The sequence below is a fragment of the Trichechus manatus genome, unplaced genomic scaffold (genome assembly GCF_000243295.1).
Source record: "Trichechus manatus latirostris isolate Lorelei unplaced genomic scaffold, TriManLat1.0 scaffold00010, whole genome shotgun sequence".
NCBI lineage: Eukaryota > Metazoa > Chordata > Mammalia > Sirenia > Trichechidae > Trichechus > Trichechus manatus.
The window spans coordinates 10,457,228-10,480,989 of record NW_004443946.1 but is presented as its reverse complement, the minus strand read 5'-3'; the positions used below and the strand labels follow the sequence as shown (position 1 = coordinate 10,480,989).

The following is a 23,762-nucleotide window of genomic DNA, read 5'->3' as shown; positions in this document are numbered from 1 at the left end:
CAGAGAGAGAAAGCCTTCTCTTGGAGCTGATGCCCTGAATTTGGACTTGTAGCCTACTGGACTGTGAGAGAATAAACTTCTCTTTGTTAAAACCATCCACTTGTGGTATTTCTGTTAGAGCAGCACTAGATGACTGAGACAAGACATATCTTAATAAATCACCATTAAAACAAGCATAACTCTTCCACCTATATTAAATGTCGTTTGATGCTTTTAAAGTTTGACTTTTATATTTCCACAGTCATGTTGTTACTCTATGATGTCATTGTTTCAACAGCTGTTTTCAGGTTTAAAAAAAAAAAAAGATTATTTCTTGATTCCATGGGTTTACAGTATGATGTCATTTAACTTAGCATATATTTGAAGCTGGGGATCCCACAGAATTAAACCATGCATTTGAAGCTTCCTAAGACATATTTTAATATACTTTCAGACATCTGAAATTGCAATTTTGTGTTTTTAAAAGAGTTAAAATTCATGAAGAAATTTTGTTATGTTTTCTGTTCTTTGATGTTGGATTTATAAGACTAAGAAATAGAAAAGTTTAAACTAATTTATTCTAAGTAATACAGGTAATGAGATAGGATTTTTATTGTCCATTTAAGAAGTGTCTTTTTAAAATATACATAGCATAGCTTTCTAAAAGCTTTTCAGGTTTAGATAATCCATTTAATCAGCAAGTTTTAGAATCTAACTCTAATCCTAAAACACATGGTAACCCATTATTTATCTGTTATTTGCAAACTAAGAGGAATCCAAACAAAGCATTGTCTCCTAAAACAACACGAGACAAGAAGAGAAATGCAAAAGTTTCCTTGGTAGTTCCACAGAGGCACACAACATCTCAAACTCCTCATTCTGACTAACTTAACTGCAATGCGGCATAAGCCATTAGATGAATTTTATGGTGTTAGTCTATAAGATGATGAATAGAGAGTGGGACAACTTCTAATTGCCTGAATTTGGATTTTTCTACGGAAAAAAGATTTTTTTAAAATAAATTGTGCATTTAAAAATAAAATGAAAAAGGGTCAAATCTAATAATCTTTATTAAGTACATGAAGGATCCTAACCTGGAATGTATGAGTGGGCACTGGCGATCAGTGAATACTCTGAAACTTTATGCAGATTATTTTTGTAAATGTTAGTTTTGGAGGGAGGCAGGCAGTCATAGCTATCAGTGTCTTAAAAGGGTTTGTGGCTCCCAAATATTTAAGAATCATTGACTTAGTCCAGGCCCATGTGCAAGTGAATCACATTCTCTGAATTAACCTGCAGCAGTGGTGAAATATGAGGAGTTCCTCTTATGTAAATTGTGAACACCTTATTCTCCTAAAGCAACTCTACTCCAGCACTTACAAATTGCACTGTAATTACTCGTTCATGTGTCTGTCTCTTCTACTGGACAATATATTCCCTAAGAGCTTAGATTAGGACTTACAGTCTTTGTCTTCCCAGTAACTAGTACAGTGGGAACACAGTAAGTACCTGTGACCAAGGGCATGTTTCTGTTAAACCAGTGGCCAGGAACAGGAGTTCTAGTTGTGAGTTTTTCTTTAGATCAAGAGAGCAGAGAACATACAACTTTGGCTTCATCAGCACAATACTAACCAATTGAGCCAAGTGGCCTGGAGTCCTACATCTTCATGATATGTATACATAAATTTTTTCATACTATTAACCATATTAAACAAAATTCTTTATGCAACATCTATAACTAGGCTGTCACTATGAACATAGGCGAACAATGCAATGGCTAAAAATTAACCTGAGACTGTCTCAACAGAGAGTATACACCCATTAGGCAACCTTACATAAATGATCACTGTTGTAATGTTTTAGGCTTAGCTCAAATGTCACCTTCTCTCAGGCCTTCTTGCTAATAATCTTCACTGACAAAATTAATTTCTTCCTCATCTGTGCACTCAAGCTTTTTACACATCCACATTTCTAGCAGCACTTATCATTTTGTATTATTATTGTTTGCTTGGGGGTCTGTTGTTCCCATTAAATATATGCTCTGCTAAGACAGCCAAAAAAAAACCCTAACCCACTGCCACTGAGTCGATTCTGACTCATAGTGACCCTACAGGACAGAGTAGAATCGCCCCATAGGGTTTATAAGACTATAATCTTTAAGGAAGCAGGTCGCCATATCTTTCTCCCATGGAGCAAAGCAGCTGGTGGGTTTGAACCACCAACCTTTCGGTTAGCAGCTGAGCGCTTAGCCACTGCGCCAGCAGGGCTCCTGTTAAGACAGCAACTGTGTCTTATTTACCTCTGTATCCAACAAAGCTGTGGCATAATTCTGGGAACGGAGCGGGCATTGGAATTAATGCTGAACCAAACTGATTTCTACCTAGAGAGTCGGTGGTTCCTGATGGCTAACAGCTTGCTTAGATTCATGCTGACCAGATCCTGTCTTTAAAAACAGCCCTGAGTTCCAGCAATGCAGTTGCTTCCCAGCTGCCTCTGAAAATGTTGCAGAATTTCAGCTGTGTTTTATTGAGTTCTTGAAGCATTTTTCCTGTCTACCCTGGGCTCATCTAGTCTTGCATCAATTCCATGTGTAAGCAGCTGCTAAGCTATGGTGCTGTAGTCAATTCTGCTCACATACTTAACCCAGCCCTGCAGATTTTGCAACATTGTATCTTCAGTGCTTGAGAATAGTACAAGTCTCGATGAAGAAGGTGCCTGCTCATTTGATGTTAAGGATAGTATATAATATTTTATTTGACTTTGCTTTCCAGAATTAGTCACTATTAAATATTTCTTTCGTTACTTTCATGTTTAAAAGGGTGATTTAAAATAGTCTCATCCCAAAACGTTTTAGACATATAAATCCTGTTACATTTTTTAAATTTACTATTGCTATTTTTTAAAATGAGTTGATAAATGTTTGTTTTAAAATTTATAATTTAAGATAAAAACGAGGCAGTTCTTATAGAAAGAATAAATGTACCAACCCAACCCAACCAAACCTACTGCTGTCGAGCTGATTCCGACTCATAGTGACCCTACAGCACGGAGGAGAACTGCCCCATAGGGTTTCCAAGGCTGTAGTCTTTACGAAAGTAGACTGCCACATCTTTCTCCTGTGGAACGGCTGGTGGGTTTGAACCGCTGACCTTTTGGTTAGCAGCTGAGCGCTTTAACCACTGCATCACCAGGGCTCCTATAAATATACCAGCACCTGTAAAAACAACTCCAATTCTTTTTCCTTTAAAAAGCAATAGCTAATGTGAAAGATTTGTTTCTTCTTACGCCAGATTCCAGCTGCTTCACTTTGTTTAAAACTGACTTCAAAGTTTAAACACTGTCCTGTCCCAACAAATAACCTCCCCCAGATGGAATTATCTCAAGTACTATCCGCAGTGTTCTGAATACCACACCTGCAGCCTTTTAATTCAACATTTTATAAACTTTCCAAAGGAAAATGATAGATTTTTTTTTCTGTCCCCTAACTTATGCCTTTTGGAGAGTTTAATTTCATGCACAAAGGGAGTTCTGTACCTGGGGTGAGTGTATAGATATTTTAGAAGAATAAAAAAATTGAATTAGTCTCTGTACTATGCTGATTATTATGAGAGAAAGAAATGACAAGGAAATGAAAAAATCTGAACAGTTCCAGCTTCAAGAATTTTTAAAATAAAAAAATTACCTGTAAATACAGATGCAAGGTATAGATTGGGCTCAATTTGTATCTGATCCGTATCACCTGGTAAAGCTACATTTAAAAAAAAAAATTCACAAGAAAATCAGTTAAGCATAGAAATAATCATGATTCATTCCTATTCATCAAAAACAAAACAAAACTACAAACCAAATACACTTCCAGTTACTCCATAAAACTAGGTAAACAGAAGCCTGATCTAGTGGCCTTAATGTAAAGATGGAAATTAAACAGCTGAATTTTAATCACTGTCAACAGAAAAATAGTTTACCCAATGGACTATCTCTATACATCAAACATGAGGGAAAGGGGGAAGCAAAGGATCATGAGAGAATAAGCTATTTGTACTAACTAAAAAAACTCACGGACCATTTTCTTCCAAGGTTAAAAGTTTTCACAGATTTTCTCGCTTAAGGATTTAATCATTACAAAAAGAAGTTTTGAATCTCCTTCTCCCTAGGTCAGCCTGTGGGCATACTGCCCAACACAATCTATCTGAAACAACCAATCAAGTTGTCAGGGAACACAGAGTCCGAGTTCCAATACACTACTAAACTAAAGCCAAATTTTAACTTAAAGTGAATAGGAGAAAACCTTTTTATGGTTAGAGAATTATGAAGCACAGAATGGTTAAACAACTAAAGAGAGAAACTTGCAGCACATGTAGTTCTCAAGCCCATGAGATGGTCTGGGTGCCAAGGAAATTTGTTCCATGTTGATGGCATGCTGGGAACCTATACTGAGTGCTCTGAAATCAGTAACTGCCAATAGCTGTTGTTTTAAACAAATTCTTGGGGCAAAATGATATAGAAAAAATTATAATATGGTATAATCAGTATTTCTTTTATGTGTTTCTCTAAAATAAAAAATAGTCACTCCTCAACCTTCATTTATTTCAAAAACATTTCAGGTGGAATTTAGAAGAAGTAGAAACTATTTAAATAAACAAAACTATAAGCATTACATAGTTCATTAAACTGCAATATATTTTCACTGTTGACAAATATTAATGCCAAACTATTCTAATTATACTGCTGAAAATGTTAAAAATTGTAAAGTATGTTAAAAATAAAACACAAGACAGATTAACAGAAAAAAAATTAAAGCTTAAAGACAATAGTTTTAGAAGAAAATGTATTTATAAGGATAAGATCATGGACAAATACAAGTTACTTGTATGCTTGATAATCTGCAGACAGACCAAAATTGAACATTTGACTTTGATAGAGTTTCAAAAAAAATCTTTAAATGCTTTAAAAGTGGTGGTTGTTGTTGAACAGATTCCAGCTCTTGGTGGGTGACTCCATGTGTGACAGAGTAGAACTGCTCCATCAGGTTTTCAAGGCTGAAAGCATTGACATACAAGGCATGTCTTCCCAGGTGCCTCTGGGTGGGTTCTAACCCCCAGCCTTTTGCCTAGTAGTCGAATGTATCACTGTTTGCACTGTTTAAAAGTGCTTACTGTGATGTTAACTATTGCATGCTATGCTCACTTCCTCTGCCTCTAACTTTTCCAGAGTTACAGAGAGAGAAGTTACTGCTTGGTCACTCCTGCTTATTAGAGATACTCTTTCAGATTCCATCAAGCACACATAGTACAAATGTAGAAACAAAAATATCAGTCCATTGATGAACCATTTGTTTGTCAAGCAAAATTAAGTGATAGTCTTTTCTGAAATGCTTGTCTGGAACTTCTCTGTTGTGTTATGGTAAGAGATAAGCTACATCACCCCCTTCCATCCTAATAAAGCTGGCTAGAAACTAAGAAAAGAAAATCTACCTTAGGTTTAGTTAGGGCTCAATCATAACAAAAAAAATTTTAAGTACCTTCTCTGTGCCCAGCATTATTATGTTAGGTGTTGTGAAGACTGAAAAGAAGAATAAAATATTGTCTCCATCCTCTTTAATTGGAAAGACAAAACTAACACAGCGAGGACTGGCAGAAGTGAGCAAATCTTCCAATTAACACTTCTGCTCCACCTAAAATATGAGGGATTTTAAAGGGCAAGAACTAATTGAGCTCTCTGACTTTCAGTATCATACCACTGCTATCTACCAATGTTTCTATCTGTCCAACTCGAATTCTCTCTCCATTCTTGGTCATTTTTATTTTTTTCCTCTTGTTCTGGAGGCCTGGTGGTGCAGTGGTTAAGAGCTACGGCTGCTAACCTAAAGCACCAGCAGTTTGAATCCACCAGCCGCTCCTTGGAACCCTGTGGTGCAGTTCTACTCTGTCCTATAGGGTCGCTATGAGTCTGAATTGACTCAATGGCAACAGGTTTGGTTTTTTTTTTTGGTTCTTCTTGTTCTATTGCCTTCTTTTTAGTTGTCCTTAAGGTGATATATATATTGTACCTGGATAGCTTTGGAGAAAGGAGCTATGAAATCTTTTTTAAATCAGTGATTCTCAACAGAAGGTTGGGGTGGGGAGAAGTCTGAATCACTTTTGGGCGTTTTCAAACTAACAAGGGCTCCCTTCTATTCTAACAGGGCTACCCTCCAGTGGAGGTGTATCTCCCAAAGGGAGTCACTGCTACAGTGAAACACCCTCAAATTAATAACAAACCTACATGTGAATTTTATACAGTCTGTTTTCTTTGCAAAACAAAAAAAGAAGCACTTCTCTAATACTCTTTGCTTAATAAAACATTTTTTTATGAAACTTTCAAAAGCAACAGCTTATTTCTGCTTTATTAAAAAAATGAGTTTTAACTCAAAGAACGACAGTTAATACTTCAAACCAAAGCATACTTTCAGTCATATCTTTATATCCACCAAACAGTGGCATATCTAGGGTATTGTACTGGCACACCACTAAGCAGTTTCTGTTAACCAGGTATGGCCTTCCTCAAGCATAGTAATGTGTTAATTAAAAGATCTACGAGCTTGACTTGTATTTTGAGCTGGTATTATGGTAAAATTATCTAAAAGAGGGGTGTCAGATGTTTGGACAGGGGTGCAATTGCAATGCTTGCCATAGGCACCATTTTCTGTAGATAAGCCGCTGGTCATACTGGGTTAATAGAAACTGCTCAGTGGCGTCACGCACCCAGGACCAGTGCAATACCTGCCATACCCTAGTTATGCCTCTGCCACCAAAGCTACATTATTAGTAATAACTTCTGAAGTGAAATAACATACAAAATATGTTATTATTTTTAAGATGTGACTTCAATAAGCCACTTCATAAGGTGAAGTAAAATTATTGCAATGATGCATTTTCTTAAAGAACAAGAAACAATGGTTTTCTTCCAATTATCCATCTTCATTTTCCCTAAGATGCCTAATTCACTTGCTCAAGAAATATCCAGCTGATTGATGTTTCTGAGACCTTTGGGTCAACTGGATACTCCCTGTGATCTTTTATGGATTATTTTCTAGAAGAAACACCCACTTTTTTCCTATTCACTCTATAGTGTGGAATGTAAGAAAAATAAAGTCTGCAAGTAAATGACAACCACCATTTTATATTAGAGAGACAGCTTTAAAGTTGTGCTCTGGGAAGCTAGGCTGCCTGAATGCAAATTGCAGCACCTGCCCTTATAGCTGTGGGGCCTAGGAGAAATGCCTTCATCCCCTGTGTCTCAATTTCCTCTTCTGCTTCACAGGGTTCTTATGATAATTAACAGAGAATATATATATATAAACAACTTAGGGCAATACCTGGCCCAGAATAGGCACTCAATAAATGGTAGTTTTATTAGCTACGATTATTTTGTAACTTTCCCTAATTGATAAAAAATCTTTTAAAACTATTTTTTGACAGGGAAACTTTTTTGTTTTAAATAAAAAGAAAAATATACTGATCATATATTACAGCAGAAGAACTAAAAAGGATCTTAGAGATCATCTTATCCTTATAAATAAGAAAATTAAGGCTCAGATGGGTTAACTGACAAAGAAATCAATGATACAAATCAGTATCATCAACTAAAACCCATATCAAATGGTTCTTTCCCCACCTCCCAATTTTTTCATACTCTTCTAGGATGTGTCTTCAAATACTGAGAACTGTAAGAACAACCACAAATAATCAGTTCTGCCTATTATTATTACTGAAAAAATATAATGTTTAAGAGCATAGCCTTTGCTTTCAGAGTTGAACCTGGGTTTGCCTCTCAGCTCCATCAGCTGTGTGACTTTGGGCAAGATATGTAACCTCTCTGAGCCTCAGGTTCCCCAAGTGTAAAATGAGAATAATGTTGCCTACCTAACTGGTCTGATTAAGGATTAAACAAGATAATCCATGTCAAGTACTTAGCAGAGTACATCACATATAAAAACCCCAAACCAAACCTGTTGCCGTCGAGTTGATTCCGACTCATAGCGACTGTATAGGACAGAGCAGAACTGCCCCATATACAGTTTCCAAGGAGCACCTGGTGGATTCGAAGTGCCGACCTTTTGGTTAGCAGCTGTAGGTCTTAACCACTCCAGGTTTCCACATCACATATAGGAAGTATACATAAATGGTAGCTATTATATATTATTGATGTAGTTATTATAAACATAAAAAAAGCTCTTCTCAGCTAAAGCTGGGGGAGAATCTTGAGTTCTGCAATGATTTCTTACAACAGTAAAACAGCCACTATCTCAGTCGGGGTGCCGGGGCGGGTGGGGGGGGAGGTGGGGATTATCCAATAGGCAAGGTAAGCACGGTGCTTACCAGGTCATCTGAACAATTTCACATTTTTTCAACACATTAAAAATTCTGCCTCTGGTATGGCTGGCATCTGTCTCTCGTCCAACCCCACAGTACCTTCCTACAGAATCAAAGCCTCTTTTCAAATTTACAATCCCTGATGGGGCAGATGATTCGGTAAGCAAGGTAAGCAAGGGCTTACTTATGCTTAGTTATTAAACTAGTGAAATTGTTCAGTACAGATGATCTGGTAAGCAAGGTAAGCACCGTGCTTACCTTGCCTGTTCGATAATTCGTCCCTGATCTCAATATCAGAGTTGACTATTTGTAATTTATTCTTGTAACAAGTAACCCGTTGTCACTGAGTCGATTCCAACTCACAGCATTCTATAGGACAGAGTAGAATTGCCCCATGTGGTTTCCTAGGCTGTAATCTTTATGGAAGCATATTGCCACATCTTTCTCTTGCGGAGTGGCTGTGGGTGAGGACCACTGACCTTTTGGTTAACAGCTGAGTCCTTAAGTTCTCACTTTTTGGTTGATGCGAGTTTACTGAAAGTTGAGTATTAAGCTTTGCAATTAAAGATTAAGATAGTAAACAAAACCTATAACCAGGTCAAAACAGTTTGAAGACTGCTTATCTATCAAGTTTGTAGATTCTTATGTTCCCTCCTCTTGTTGTTCAAATCAAGAAACATCATACTCTCTGGTATTTTAAGTCAAAGAATGAGAGGAGAAAATTTCTAATTATTTGATCTATAGATTTCTATTAACTTTTCTATAGAAATTCTGACTGGATAACACTGACTAAAAATTGAGCCATCAGTCACCCATGAATTTAGCCTGTTACCTTTGACACACACAAAACAGACTTGTTTACTTTTATTAAAGTATTTAAAGATACCACAACATAAAAAACAGGTAGTCTTAGATTTGGAAATAGAATCCAAGCCTGGAAAAGTGGAAATGTGGGTGAAAATGCTTTAAATGAGGGAATAGAGGGGATACTGGGATTGTATCACTCACACACAATGTTTCTTCCAAACATTCTCCTTATTTCAATACTTTAGCATTTTATTTTAAACAAATCACATAAAATCTTGTAGCTCTATGACGCCAATCTGAATGTAAACCATGATGTAGTAAGTGGATGAGCTTTTCAAAAGATTGGTATTTAAAAGGATAGGAACCTGGGCTTTACAATGTTTGTACTCTTATATTTTTTAAAAAAATTATTTTTGGTCTGAAAGTTTATTTTCTGGCTCATTAATGCTATCTTTAGTAAAAATCACTGGTATAGCAATATTTAAATCTTTAAGTCTTCATATTATTGTTTTAAACAAATTCCTAATGGATTTTTAAGTAAAACTGTGTAGTACTATAGGTCCCTGGGTGGCACAGACGGTTTACGCATGACTATTAACCTAAAAGTTGGTGGTTTGAACCCACCCAGTGGCACCGCAGAAGAAAGCCCTGGGGATCTAATTCCATAAACATTACAGCCAAGAAAATCCTATGGAGCAGTTCTACTCTGTCACACATGGGGTCACCCTGAGTTGGAATCGACTCGACGGCAATGGGTTTGGTACAGTAACATAGGGCTGTTAACTGCAAAACAAGGATATAGAAATGAAAGTCCTCAAATCTAACCACAAAACAAAACATGAATTTTTAAATGGATGTTGTCCAGAATTTCAAACAAAATTTACTAAAGAGAAATCTAAAATTAGTAATATTCAGGGTATCTGGATCTTCTACAATAATTTAACTGAGTCACTAAAAGAAAGAAAAAGGAATATTAGGATATTTAAAAATATGTTTTAAAAAAATTAACACTTTTTAAACAAAAAATCTGGCCAGATCCTTCAAATTAAGTTACTCCATAGCTGTATATCTGATAAGTATACCAACTCTCAAATAATAGCATTTTCAGAAATAGTTATCTTGGCAGCATAAAAGCTTATATACAACTGCAAAGAAGCTGATAGTTAATACACACAATAGATGGCCTACCTATCCTGAATGCAGACCATGATTTATTTGAAGAATGATGTACATTTAATTACTAAAGCTCATTAAAAAGCATTTAAGTGCTTCAATGTATTGCTGTGTGGTACATGACAGAGAGAGTACCTGCCTTTTAGGAACAGGAATGCCTAGAGGGAATTCCAGCATTAAAATTTGGTTGAGAACTGAGAGAATATGTTTTGGTAGACAACTTTATCTACAATGCACTTCCTGTTGGTTAAACAGCCTGTGAGACAACTACTAAAATAAATTCCTCTCAGATAATTCTTTATAAAAGCATGCCATAATGGTTTGAAAACTAAAAGCATCTTATAAATTCTAATAGGTTTGCCTTGTCTGTCTGGTTTCATTTACATAAAGTACAAAAACAGGAAAACTAATCTATGCTCAGATTAGTGGTTTTTCTTTGGGAGGGTGTAGAGGTAGTGACTGAAGGGAACATGAGGTGTTCCTCAGCATTCTTCTGGGGTGCTGGCAATGTTCTGTCTTTTTAGCTGGGTACTGGTTGCACAAGTGTGCTCAGTTTGTGAAAATGCTTTGAGTTGTACACTTATGATATGTGTGTTTTTCTCTGTGTATATTATTATTCTGTAGAGTTAAAATAAGAAAAATTTTAAAAACACCAAGTTAGCTCAGCGACTAAAAAATGATTCCTTTATAGTTTTGAGCTGTTTTCCAGTGATTGAAATAATCATATTACTAACCTTACTAGGTAGCCTTTAAAAACAAGTGAAGTTACTGCTGAGGCACAGGCCATATTACTGACTACAAAGATGAATTCCTTCTATTTCCTTTCTTAAAACCTTGGAATGTCAACAAGCTGAAATTATTCAGAAGCAGAAAATGAGTTTTTGTTGCTGTTACTCTAGTCTGACCCTCACATGACATACTATGTAGGATACTTGATGCTCTATGACAATTATCCACTCAATTTAAATGAAAAGCACAAACTCTAATCTCATTTTAACTAATCTTAAAAGCGTTTCTAAAATATTAACATGTTCTGTAAAAGCACACTTAAATTCCTTATTTCAGGTACAAAAAAATTTACTGTTGTAGTTTATATCTATAATGCAATGACTTCATAACTATCTTAAACTCAGCTTTAACTCTTACTCGACTATAACTCCTGTGATTCTAATTCAACTATATTACACCAGACCCACAGATGGCTAGAGAAGGTCACTATTATAACATTCTTGGAAATGACATTTGACAACCTACAAAGCTGAAGGCAAAAGTAACTCCCTAATATTTACTAAGCAGTTTGAACCTAAGTGCCTCTATAATGTACACACAGAGAATATATTTTCTGAGCTGCATATCTTATATGAAAATTTCTTTCAAATTACAGCTTGTGACTACAACTAAAAATACATTGTATTCTCTGTGTAGCCTTCACCATGGGTTTTGCCATATCTGGCCATTCTAACTAAGTTTGGAAAGAAAAATTAAATGTGACATAGTGACCAGTTCACTTCCCCAGGGCCTGACCTAGTAACTTTTGAAAAAGAGTGGAAGAATGAAAAATGAGCTTTCAAATGCAGGAAGCCACTAGAAAATAAGAACGCCATTCCATATCCTAAAATAAGAGCTTTAAAGCTTTTCTGTTGAACAGTAAGTCTCGGGGGCAGGCGAGGGTGGGGGGAGGGTGGATTTCTGCTCACTGTACACACGACACCAATGGGAATAAGAGCCAGTCCAAGTTCTAAGTTACCATTACTCTGGGTAATAGTTCCAAGCTGTAAGGCACAGCTGTATAGGCCTTGCCAGCAAGGCCATCGCAGCAGTGCTTTGATAGCGTGGGGCCCTAAAGTGTCAGGATATAGAAAAGGCAGCAGTTGTTGGCTGTGAAAACAGTCTGATACAAACCAGATGGGAACTTACTAGATGGGCAACACAAAGGAAAACAATTGGCTCATTCAACAAAGTCAGGTCCCCGCCCCAGAGAATTCACAGAAGACAATAACAGTTACCCAGAGTTGATGCAAACAAGAAACAGCCATGTGGTTACAGTTTAAAGAACTGTTTTTCCTCAGACTAAACAAAGTTTTGATTTCCAATTCTTATACTCATTAATTGCAGTTTGGTGTATAGGCCTTTATGCCAAAGACAAATATTTCATTTATACAATATATATTTTGGTGAAACCAAGAGAAATATATGGGGACATAGAAACTAATTTTGTGCTGCTTCCTGTAAAGTGCTGTGAACACAGGCTGAGCTATTTCAGGAAACTGGCAAATTTAGAAAAAGACTAATCATGCTGACATGGTAATGAGAAAATATCGAACATAATATTTCCAGGACTTCCTAAGTCTGAATTGTTTTAATGTAGGCAGAATGACACTACAGGCAATAATCACAAGGCACTCAGTAGAACTACATTTCTGATCTAAAAGATTTTTCTCACTTCATTAGATGGGACAGTATTATTGCAATTATATTCATAGAGGAAAAGGGCCAGCATTCCCCATAACCTTACTGTGTAAGGCTCACCACACAAAAAGCTGCCGGTTGATTCTGAGTTGACAAGTATAATAGAGTCAAAATGAGATTTTAAGATTCTTTTTGGCAATAACATTTTACTTAAAGACTTTTGTAGATATATATTCCACAACAAAGTAATTTGTTTACTAGTTTAACTGACAGTAAATAAGCATTCTAGCTTAAATAATTCACAGGTAATTGCATTTCTTCTACTGGAAACCCCGGTGCAGCTTGGGCCTCTGCAATTACTACCAATTATAAAACACACCAAAGAAAACCTTAAATTTGTAATCACCATTCTTAGGTGATGGGTAAGAAGCCCATCAGGGAAACTCTGGAAAAATGAGACGTACTTACACAGCATTTTTATGCACGTATTTGAAAATATTTTATAATTAAATGATCGTGTTAGTTGTTTTGTGCTTATATAATTTTAAAAAATTAATAATTATATTTCTGAAAAGAGAAGACATTTATCTATGGAATTGTGAAAAATCTCTGGTGGAACATGTGACAAAACTCAGGCTTCCCAATTTGCATTTGCTGCACTGCCCAGATTATTTTCACAGATTCTTTCCACCCTACAAACTGAGGTCAAACATGTAAAGACATCTTTCCTGTTCCATTAGAGCTTCATTCCATGCAAGATAATTCTGGAAATAAACCAAAGAAACAGGAGTGGAGTAACAATTTGGCATAGGTTTATGCAGTCATAAGTATTTCCAGCCATAGCTATTTTCTCCCTGTATACTGCTCTACACGCTCTGGGTAGATCACAGACAAGAAGGAAGTAAAAATGAAAATAGTAAGACCAGTTGAGAAACTTATCAGAGTATCATTAAGGTTGAAAAATATTATGCTTAGAAAATCAACTGTACAACTACAGAATGCAGGAAACTTAGCCTGATATCAGGTTGCTGAAAAAAATCTTGGCCAGTTTTATTTGAACACTGAAAACTCCAGTATCAGACAGAAGTTTTTAACAACTATGAATGCTGAGACAATCAAAGAGCATTTAGTGAGGTTATTCAACCTCTCAGAGCTTCAGTTTCCTCATCTGTACAATACAAATAACAACAATAAAAACACCTTTACATACTTAGAAGTTTGTTGTGAGAATGAAAGCTAGGAGAGAATTCTTTGTAAGCTGTATTTGACAAATGTTAGTATCATCATTGTGGGTTTGGGGGAAGAAACAGATCTACCATCCTTGGTAATGATTGTATTCTGTCCTAGTGTAACTCTGTGCAAGACATATTAACTATTTAGAGTATGATCAAGGTAGTAAACAGCCTGTATATCAGGAATAGTAAAGGGAAAGTAACATGCAGACTGTGAGTTATGATTGCTGTCATCAAATAGTTAAAACCTCATCCCATTGAAAAACTTGTTTCTAATTCCAATAGGACAGAACTAAAGCCAATATATAAGAAGTTATGAAGTGACAAATACTAACTCAAAAGGAATAATTACAGCTTTCTAGCCATAAAATGTAGAGCAAAGTAGTGTGTTCCCTAATACTGTGGGATGATCATCTGTCAGGTCTAATGTTCCTTTTGCTGGCTCCCTCTCTTCTTCTTTACATTTTGGAGCTGTCTGAGACCTTAAACCTGGGATGCTTCTCTTCCCTGTCTGTACTCAGTCCTTAGGTGATCTTATCCAAACCCACAGCTTTAAATACCATCTACACTAACAACTCTCAAATTTATCTCTAGCCCTAACCTCTTTTTTGAGCTCTATTCTTACAGAAAACTGCCTACTTGATCTCTCCACTTGGATGTCATGGACTGAATTGTGTCCTCCAAAAATGTCTGTTAGCTTGTCTGGGTCATGATTCCCAGTATTGTATGACTGTATAATCTGATGTGATTTTCTTATGTGTTGTAAACTCTATTACTATGATGAGGTTATATGTGATCTCCTTATGTGTTGTAAACTCTATCACTATGATGAGGTTATACTGATGACATCTACAAGATTAGATAGTGTCTTAATCCAATCTCTTTTGAGATATAAAAGAGAAGTGAGCAGAGACACATGGGAACCTCATACCACCAAGAAAGCAGTGCCGGGAGCAGAGCACGTCCTTTGGACCTGAGGTTCCTGTGCAGAGAAGCTCCCAGACCAAGGGAAGACTGATGACATGGACCTTCCTCCAGAGCCGATGGAGAAAGCGTTCCCCTGGAGCTGAAGCCCAGAATTTGAACTTTCAGCCTACTGGACTGTGAGAGAATAAACTTCTCTTTGTTAAAGCCATCCACTTGTGGTATTTCTGTTATAGAAGCACAAGATGACCAAGACAGAATTTGGTACCGAGAGTGGGGTGCTGCTCTAACAGATACCTAAAATGTAGAAACGGTTTTGAAACTGTGAATGAACAGAAGTGCAGCAGCAGCAGAGGACCAGCAGTAGCAGAGAAGTGGCAGTGGCAGAGAAACAGCAGCAGAACCAGGAGTCCAGCACTAGACAGCGCTGGATCCAACCCATGAAGCGAGAGAGCTGAGTGCCTGTGTGCAGGAGGCTTCCTGGTGGAGTGGGGTGCCTCCGGGCACTTGACGGTGGAGCTACCGAGTTTTGGAATACTTGCCCAAGCCCGGCAGATGCGGGCATGAGGCCCGAGGGCCGAGAGGCCACAGGAAGCAGAAGCTGAAGAGACAAGGAACACAAGAAGCCGAGCTGCCTCCGTCTCAAAAGGTATGGCCATGACCTCAAGGGTTTCAAACAGTGGTGTAATGGCCTCCGGTGTTTCTAAGGGTGGAGTTGTCACTCCGATGGACTAGGAGAATGGTGCACCTGAAGCTGAGGGGGCGGAGTTGCCACCCCAGTGGGCCTGGAAGGCGGAGGTAAAGCCCAGGGCTGAGGGGCCTCCACTCAGAATTTGGAAACTGTGGCCAATACCTAGAGTCTGGAGGGCAGGGCTATCGCGTAAATTGTCTCAGAGAAGAGAAGATTATTTTCAAAGCCTTGGGGGCTAATGTAATGTGTTCTGCTGACTTGCTTGGTGCCTGTTATCTCCTCTTTCCCTCCAGTTTTTCCCTTTGTAATGGAAATGTCTAGCTTGTGCCTGTTCTGCCATTGTACCTTTGGAAGCAGATAACTTGTATTCTAGATTTCACAGATGAAGAGGAATATTTGGATTTTGGACTTGGAGTTAAAACTTTTGCTGTGATATGATGAAATGAATATGTTTTGCATGTTGCAAGGACATGAATTTTTTGGGGCCAAAGGGTGGCGTGTCATGGATTGAATTGTGTCCCCCAAAAATGTCTGTCGGCTTGACTGGGTCATGATTCCCAGTATTGTATGATTGTATAATCTGATGTGATTTCCTTATGTGTTGTAAACTCTATCACTATGATGAGGTTATACTGATGACATCTACAAGATCAGAAAGTGACTCAATCCAATCTCTTTTGAAATATAAAAGAGAGAAGCGAGCAGAGACACGTGCGAACCTCATACCACCAAGAAAGCAGTGCCGGGAGCAGAGCATGTCCTTCGGACCTGAGGTTCCTGCGCAGAGAAACTCCCAGACCAAGAGAAAACTGATGACATGGACCTTCCTCCAGAGCCGATGGAGAAAGCGTTCCCCTGGAGCTGAAGCCCTGAATTTGGACTTGTAGCCTACTGGACTGTGAGAGAATAAACTTAGCTTTGCTAAAGCCATCCACTTGTATTTCTGTTATAGCAGCACTAGATGACTAAGACAGATGTCTAGTAGGCTTCTCAAACTTTACATGCCCCACACAAAACTATTGATTTTCCTCTCAGTCTTGCTAATCTCAGTAAATGACACCATCATTCAAGCAGTAACTCTCAGATCAAAAATTAAGAGGAATTAATCCTTGGCTCTACTTACCATCACATACCACATCTAATCCACTTAATATTTTTTGAAATGAACTCATTCATCAGCAACTCTATCAGCTATACGTTCAAAATATAGCCTGAAGCTGACCACTTTTCCAACTGCACCATGGCTCTAGCCACTATCACCTCTCACCTGTAACACTACAATAGTCTTCCAATTGGTCTCCCTGCTTCCACTATTGTTCCCCTATAGTCTACTCTCCACCTAAAAGCCAGAGGGATCTTTTAAAAAATGTAAGTTAGAGTTTCTCACTCCCTGCTCAAACCCTCCACAGATTTCCATCATACTCAGAACACAAGCTAAATTCTTTCTTAGAGCCTGCAGGGCTCTACATGATCTGGCTGCTGCCTGTATCTCATATCTCATCTCCTACCACTGCCACCCGTGAACACTTCTTGCCAGCCATGCTGGCTTTCTGCTGTGCCTTGGGCACAATAAGGTCATTCCCTCCTCAAAAGCTTCATTCTTCCTTTTCCTTCTGTATGAAACACTCTTCCCTAGATGCTTGCAAGGCTTCCTCCTTAAACTTTATTCTCTGTGCAAGCATTGCTCCTTCAGAGGAGACTTCCGTAACCAAATCATCTAAAGTAGCAAACCACCCACCTGGCTTCCTTTGCTATTTACCACCTTGCTTTTACGATTTTTAAATTTATACTGGTGGAAATGCAAACTGGCATAGATATTTTTGAAATAACTGCATCCACACTTTAAAAAAAAAGAAGTGTTTCACTTTTTATTTGGAAATAATTTTAAATTTAGAGAAAAGTTGCAAGAATAAGAATAGTATTAAGAGCACTCATACACCACTTACCCAGATTTCACCTATTGCTAACATTTTCCCCTAACAGTTTGTCTGATATGTCCTCATGGCCACATCAGGTCATGCACTCTTGGACAGAATACTGTATAGGAGATGTGTCCTGCTCAGATATCACACCTGGAGGCACCTGATGTCTATCTGCCCCTCTGTGTGATGTGAATTTTGATCACCCAGTCAAGGTACTATCTTTTATTTTCCCTTTCAATTAATGAGCAAAATCGGAAGAGACACTTTAAGACCATGCAAATATCCTGCTTCTCATCAAATTTCCCTCTACATATAATATTCATTGATAAGTCTTGCCTGATCTAATCTTTACTCTGTAAGCCCTTTATTTTTCTTATAGCACTTATCACTATCTGAAATTGTAAATTTGTTTACTTGTTTATTATCTGTCTTGTACAAGAATATATAAGCTCTGGGAAAGCAGGGATTTCTCCTGTTTTGTTTACCACAGTATCCCCAAGGCTTTGAACAGTGCCTGGCACATAACAGGTACTCAAGAATTAATAAACAAATGGAGGAAGGAAGGTAGGAAGGTAAGAGAATGAAAACTGTTAACAAGGCCCCTGCACTAGATAGGAGAATAGACTAAATTACACCAAAAATCTCTTTTAATTCAAGATTCTCAAGGGCTACATAGTACATTTGATCCAACAAACATTTACTAAGAACCTACCATTTAAGGCACCGTGCTAGAGAGCAGGTGTTCCAGAGAGGAATGAAACAAGGCCACTGACTCTAAGGAATTCACTCTCTAGTGAAGGCAGGCTGTAAGAAAATAACCGTAAAAGGTATGCTACAAGGGCTAAAAGAGAAGTATATTCCAAATGGTATACACCCTTCAAGGACACCAGAGTGGACCAAGAAATTTGTATGTGAGTTGGGGAGGTGGTATCAGAGGGCAAGAACTCCAGTTGCCATCAAGTCAATTCTGACTCATAGTGACCCTACAGGAAAGAGTAGAACCACCCCATAGGTTTTCCAAGGCTGAAATCTTTACAAAAGCAGACTGCCACATCTCCTTCCTGCAGCGCAGCCAGTGGTTTTGAACCGCCGACCTCTCGGTTAGCAGCTGAATGCTTCACCACTGTGCCACCAGGGCTCCTTCAGAGGGCAAGAGAAGGGATAATTCTAAGTGGAGGCACTGAGAAAGGTACAGGGCAAAAAAATAAAAAAGCAGCTTGGATTTGAGTAAAAGCAAATAATACAATCTTAGACATGGGATGCTGTTAAGTGTAGGGTTAGGGGCGGGGAAGGAACAGAATAATGAACTGTGTACGGTCACAAGTGACCCTAAAAAATCATCAAGCCTCATCCCCTCATTCAGTATATAAGTGATCCTGTTTATTCCACACTCATTCCCCTGCCTCCCTTTCCCCCTCTTTCCATTCAAGCTTTATCCCTAATTTTTTGTTCTTTTCCCCTCCCCTTTTCTCTCTTTCCTCCCCTGCCTCATCTACCCCCATTTCCCTTCTTTCTATTTCCTCCTTTCCTTTCTCTGTACTTACCCTTTCCTTCTCTCAGAACTACATCTTTCTTCCTCTCCTTCTGTCAAGAGGAGAAAAGGGATGGAATCAAGGATGTAGATGGATCACCTTTAAAGAGGGAAAAAGCACAGCTCTCTTCAACCCGAAAGAGAAAAATGAGAAGATAAATGTAGAACCTTATGAAGCTGGCACTAGAGTAGCTATAAATGTTCACATCTGAAAGGGTAGACCTAGAAAAGTAAAAGCATATATTAAAAGAGAATTGAGGGGATAAAGCTAGTATTAGGAATTTGGGGAGAAGGGCTAGAGTAGGTGCTATTTGGGAGCTAGCTAAGATCAATATGAAATTAATGAACGAATTACTAGGAAAGACAAGAGTCCAGTTCAAGTCCCACAGGAAGTTCTCTAACAGGCTGTTACGTACACAAATTGCATCTTCATGCAGCAGGACTTCATGAACAGGGAACAAAATCAGGGACCTTCGACAGTAGAAGGAATCCAGAAAGGAAATACGGGAGTCTTAGATGGTGGCAAGACAGTACTAAAATGGATAACTACATAGGCTAGGCAAGGCATGAGGCTCCAGGAATAACCAGCCAACAGAAATAGGGGCTGAGTGAATGAAGGTGCCAGTACGTGTGGGAGAAAGAACATATAACTAAAGTGGTTTCATTTAACTGATGCATTAGCCATCTCACAATAGCTGCTGCCTTGTCCCATTACCCTAAACAAGCCCGGTTAGGGATGGAAGGAGAAGTATTAGGCTGAATCCTGAATAAGACAAATTTCCCTACATACTCCAAGAAGCACACACTTTGTAAGAACTCAAGATTTAAAGATATATCTTTATAATTAAGTTATGTTAAATATTTTCACTGAGGACGAAGAAAAAATGTTATAAGTCAGTTTATCCCTCTAACAACTATATAGAACATGTATGCTTTCTAGCATTTTATCACCAACATCCTTAAGACTCAGGACCAATACAGATTCAATCCCTGTCTGTGAAAGGAGGGCTGACTACAACATGAGCATTCAAAAAGGAGAGGTTTCCTAAAGGGAGTCATACAAATAATAGCCAGAATCTTGCTCAAGGTCACCAGCTAGTTAATAGCAGAGCTAGGATTTGAACCCAAGCAGTCTGGCTCCTGAGTACATGCTCTATGCTGTTGTGCCTTTCATTCTACAGCAGGAAAACTACAGATGTCACTAAGAACATCAACAGTTATCAAGCAGTGTCTCTCAAAGGATGTTTCTCCCTCTTCTGCATCAGAATCACCAGAGGGATTAATTGAACATGCAGATTCCTAGACCCCATTTTAGGCAAACAATAAGTCTCAGGGTGAAGCCTGGGAATCTGCATTTTAAATAAGTGCTCCAGAAGAGTCTTGTGTCTGTTAAAGTTTGAGAAACACTATATTAAAGACTAAAAAATGAAAAATCCAGTACTGGTTCAGCTATATTACTTCTTTGTTCTAATTTATTCTGAATTGAAAAAAATCAAGCTTGTCTTTTATTTCCAGTATATGAACAAAAATAGTAGAACTGGGTTAGTAGAATAATCCAGTATTGTCCTGGTTGAAATAATCTACCTAACTTTTACTTCACTTATATAAAACTAAAATCACTAAAAATTTTAAATAAATGATTATTATGCTGATTAGAAGAATAGCATTTCTAATACATTAACTTGTAATTGCAGGTGATTTTATTTGGAGGAGGGCAGTATAGAAATATTACTGAACTAGGAGTAAGAAGACCTAATGCTATCAAAGGTCAAGATTATGACCTTTGGGTCTGTTGAATAGCAGATGGTTCTTCTGCTCCAAGATTTAAGTATCTACCTCATTGGTATTAAAATATAAAGATGTAGGGGACGGCCCAAGATGGGAGAATGACAAGACGATTCGCGTTGTCCCTCTTACAACAAAGACCTGAAAAAACAAGTGAATTGGATATATATGACAGTCTAGGAATCCTCATCAACAAAGACAAAGCTGAAGAATTAGACTGTGTGACAGGTGGAAGAAAAGACAATTCAAAAACAGTGGAAACGGGGAATTATTGATCAAGGGACTGCCAGCATCCTGCTAGTTGAATCTGCACAGCGCACACAGGTTGAGGCAAGCAGCAACATCCCAAAGCCGAAACCCCCTCCATCTGGTGCAGCCAAGCAGCAGCGAATCTGCATGCACCTCCAGAAGCAAACAGGAGTGACACCAGACCTGTGAAAGCTAAGTGCAAGCTCCCAAAACAGTGTGTGCACCATAACCCTTCCCCCCACCAGAGCTCCACGGCCATGGAGCACTCCCTTCTCATCCATGCCCCTCTCTACTCTGACAGTCCCTTGGCATTCAACATCGCCACAACCCCTAAGCCAGGAACTCACAGCCAGGTCCAGAGGCACTCACTCCTTCACCCAGCCACTGGTGTAGGGGGTCCAGGGACTTGCAGCGTCCTTCATCCCCAGTGCCTTGCAGGCTGACCTAACACCACATACCCTTATTAGGACAAAACCTTCAGGGCATCCACCTAAAGCCTATTTTCACCTGTAGCAGCCAAGTGGGAGCTGCAGACCTGTGACATTTGACACCTCTCTGCCTCCTACGAAGGGGCCTCACCCACTCACATCGGGGGCCTGAGGGCCAGCAGTACCACCCACTCCATCTAGCCACCTATGACAGGGGCCTGAGAATTAGTGGTGCCTCCCAATCCCTCCAGCCAACAGCACTGGGCACCCAAAGACCGGCTGCACTATGCTCTCTAGTGGACAGGGGCTCGTCCTGTATCCGGGCACTCGGGGGCAGCCAACAGCCCCCTGCCTTGCCCCCCACATGACCCCACTACAATCAGAGACCTACGACTGTTCCAAACATCCTCACGCAGCCCTGCCCACCCAGGACTGTAGGCGAGTCTCTGCACCACACACTTGGTGATCGATGACCTGGGTACTTGCAACCCAACAAAATGGTAAGTGGTGGAGCACACATACAACAAATACCCAACCCAACGACCAGGAAGAACAATCCCTGCACCCATGGCCAGGTGACCAGCAAGACAGATTCATTACCTTACCAAAAAAAGCCGCCTATATCTTCAGCACCCCTACAAGAACAGTAAAAAGACTTCCATGCTCACACACCTAGTAGCGGCTCTGACCACCTGGAGACAGGAGGTGAGAGCTTCAACAATGCCGAAAACCAGAGTAGCAGACACATCCAGCCTATTTGGACATATCAAAATAAAACAAAACAAAAATACAGGATGTAGTAAATAAAAACACAATACAGTAAATAAATACAATAACTTATTGATGCCTCAGAGGAAACAGTCAATATCAAATCACATAAAGAAGCAGGACAAGACAGCGCCAATAAGTGACCAAAAAAAGAGCCAGAAAATCTTCCAGAGGAAGATAAAATAATGGAATTACTTGATAAAAAATTCAAAAGACTAATATATAGAGCTCTCCAAGAGATCAAGGAGATCAAGCAAAACATACACCAAACCAAGGAACACACAGACAAAGCACAGAAGGATTCAGGAAAACAATACAAGAACAAAATGACAGAATAAACAGGCTGCTAGAAACTATATAAAAATAGCAACTAGAAATCCAAAAGATTAACAATAAAATTTCAGAATTAGACAACTCAATAGAAGGTCATAGGAGCAGAGTTGAGACAATGGAAGTCAGAATTCGTGAGACTGAAGATAAATTCTGTGACATCAATTTGTTTGAGGAAAAATCAGAAAAAAGAATGAAGAAAGCCTAATAATTATGTGGGATACTATTAACAGGAAAAATCTACAAACGATCGGAGTACCAGAAAAGGTGGGGACAACAGAAAACACAGACTGAATTGTTGAAGACTTGCTGGCAGAAAACTTCCCCAATATCATGAAAGATGAGAAGATTCTATCCAAGCAGCTCAATGAATCCCATACAGGATAGACCCAAAAAGGAAGTCAACAAAACATATCATAATCAAACTTGTGAAAATCAAAGACAAAGAAAGAATCCTGAGAGTGGCTAGGGATAAACGAAAAATCACCTACAAAGGAGAACGAATAAGACTAAGCTCTGATTACTCAGCAGAAAACATGCAGGCAAGAAGGAAATGGGATGACATATATGAAGCCTTGAGGGGGAAAAAACTGCCAGCCAAGAATTATATATCCAGCAAAACTGTCTCTCAAATATGATGGTGAAATTAGGTCATTTCCAGATAAACAGAAATTAAGGGAATTTGTAAAAACCAGACCAAAATTATAAGAAATATTAAAGGCAGTCCTCTGGTTAGAGAACCAACAACATCAGACATCAATCCAAAACTAGGACACAGGACAGATCAACCAGATACCCACACAGATAGGGAGCTGAAAAAAACAAAACAAAGCTACAAGACTGAAAATAGGGAACCAGAGATGTCAATATGTAAATGACTATAATGTCAAAACAAAAAAGAGGGAATAAATGGTGAAGTCATAGAATTTCCAAATGGAGAAGAAGACAAGGCGATATCAGGAAACAGAAGACTAGTTTAAACTTAGAAAAATAAAATTCAAGGTAACCACAAAGGAAGCTAACAAACCTACCCATCAAAATAAAAGAGAAGAAAAACATAAAGACTCATCACAAAATCAACAATAATGAAAGAGATGAAAAGAAAATACATAAACAAAAAGAACTCAGCACAGAAAATTAAGCGGAACAAAGAAACCGTCAACACTACAAAAAAAAAAAA

At 38.5% G+C, this 23,762-nt stretch overlaps 1 protein-coding gene across 6 annotated transcripts in view; it reads right to left on the bottom strand.

Moving 5' to 3' along the window:
• KIAA0586 (KIAA0586 ortholog) overlaps positions 1-23,762 on the bottom strand; it is a 127,045-nt gene that overhangs the window by 4,271 nt on the left and 99,012 nt on the right. For all 6 annotated transcript variants that reach the window (XM_023726241.1, XM_023726240.1, XM_023726242.1 and 3 more), the window contains one exon: positions 3,662-3,727. In XM_023726241.1, coding sequence (XP_023582009.1) covers positions 3,662-3,727 — 66 coding nt within the window. The remainder of the gene's footprint in view (positions 1-3,661; positions 3,728-23,762) is intronic.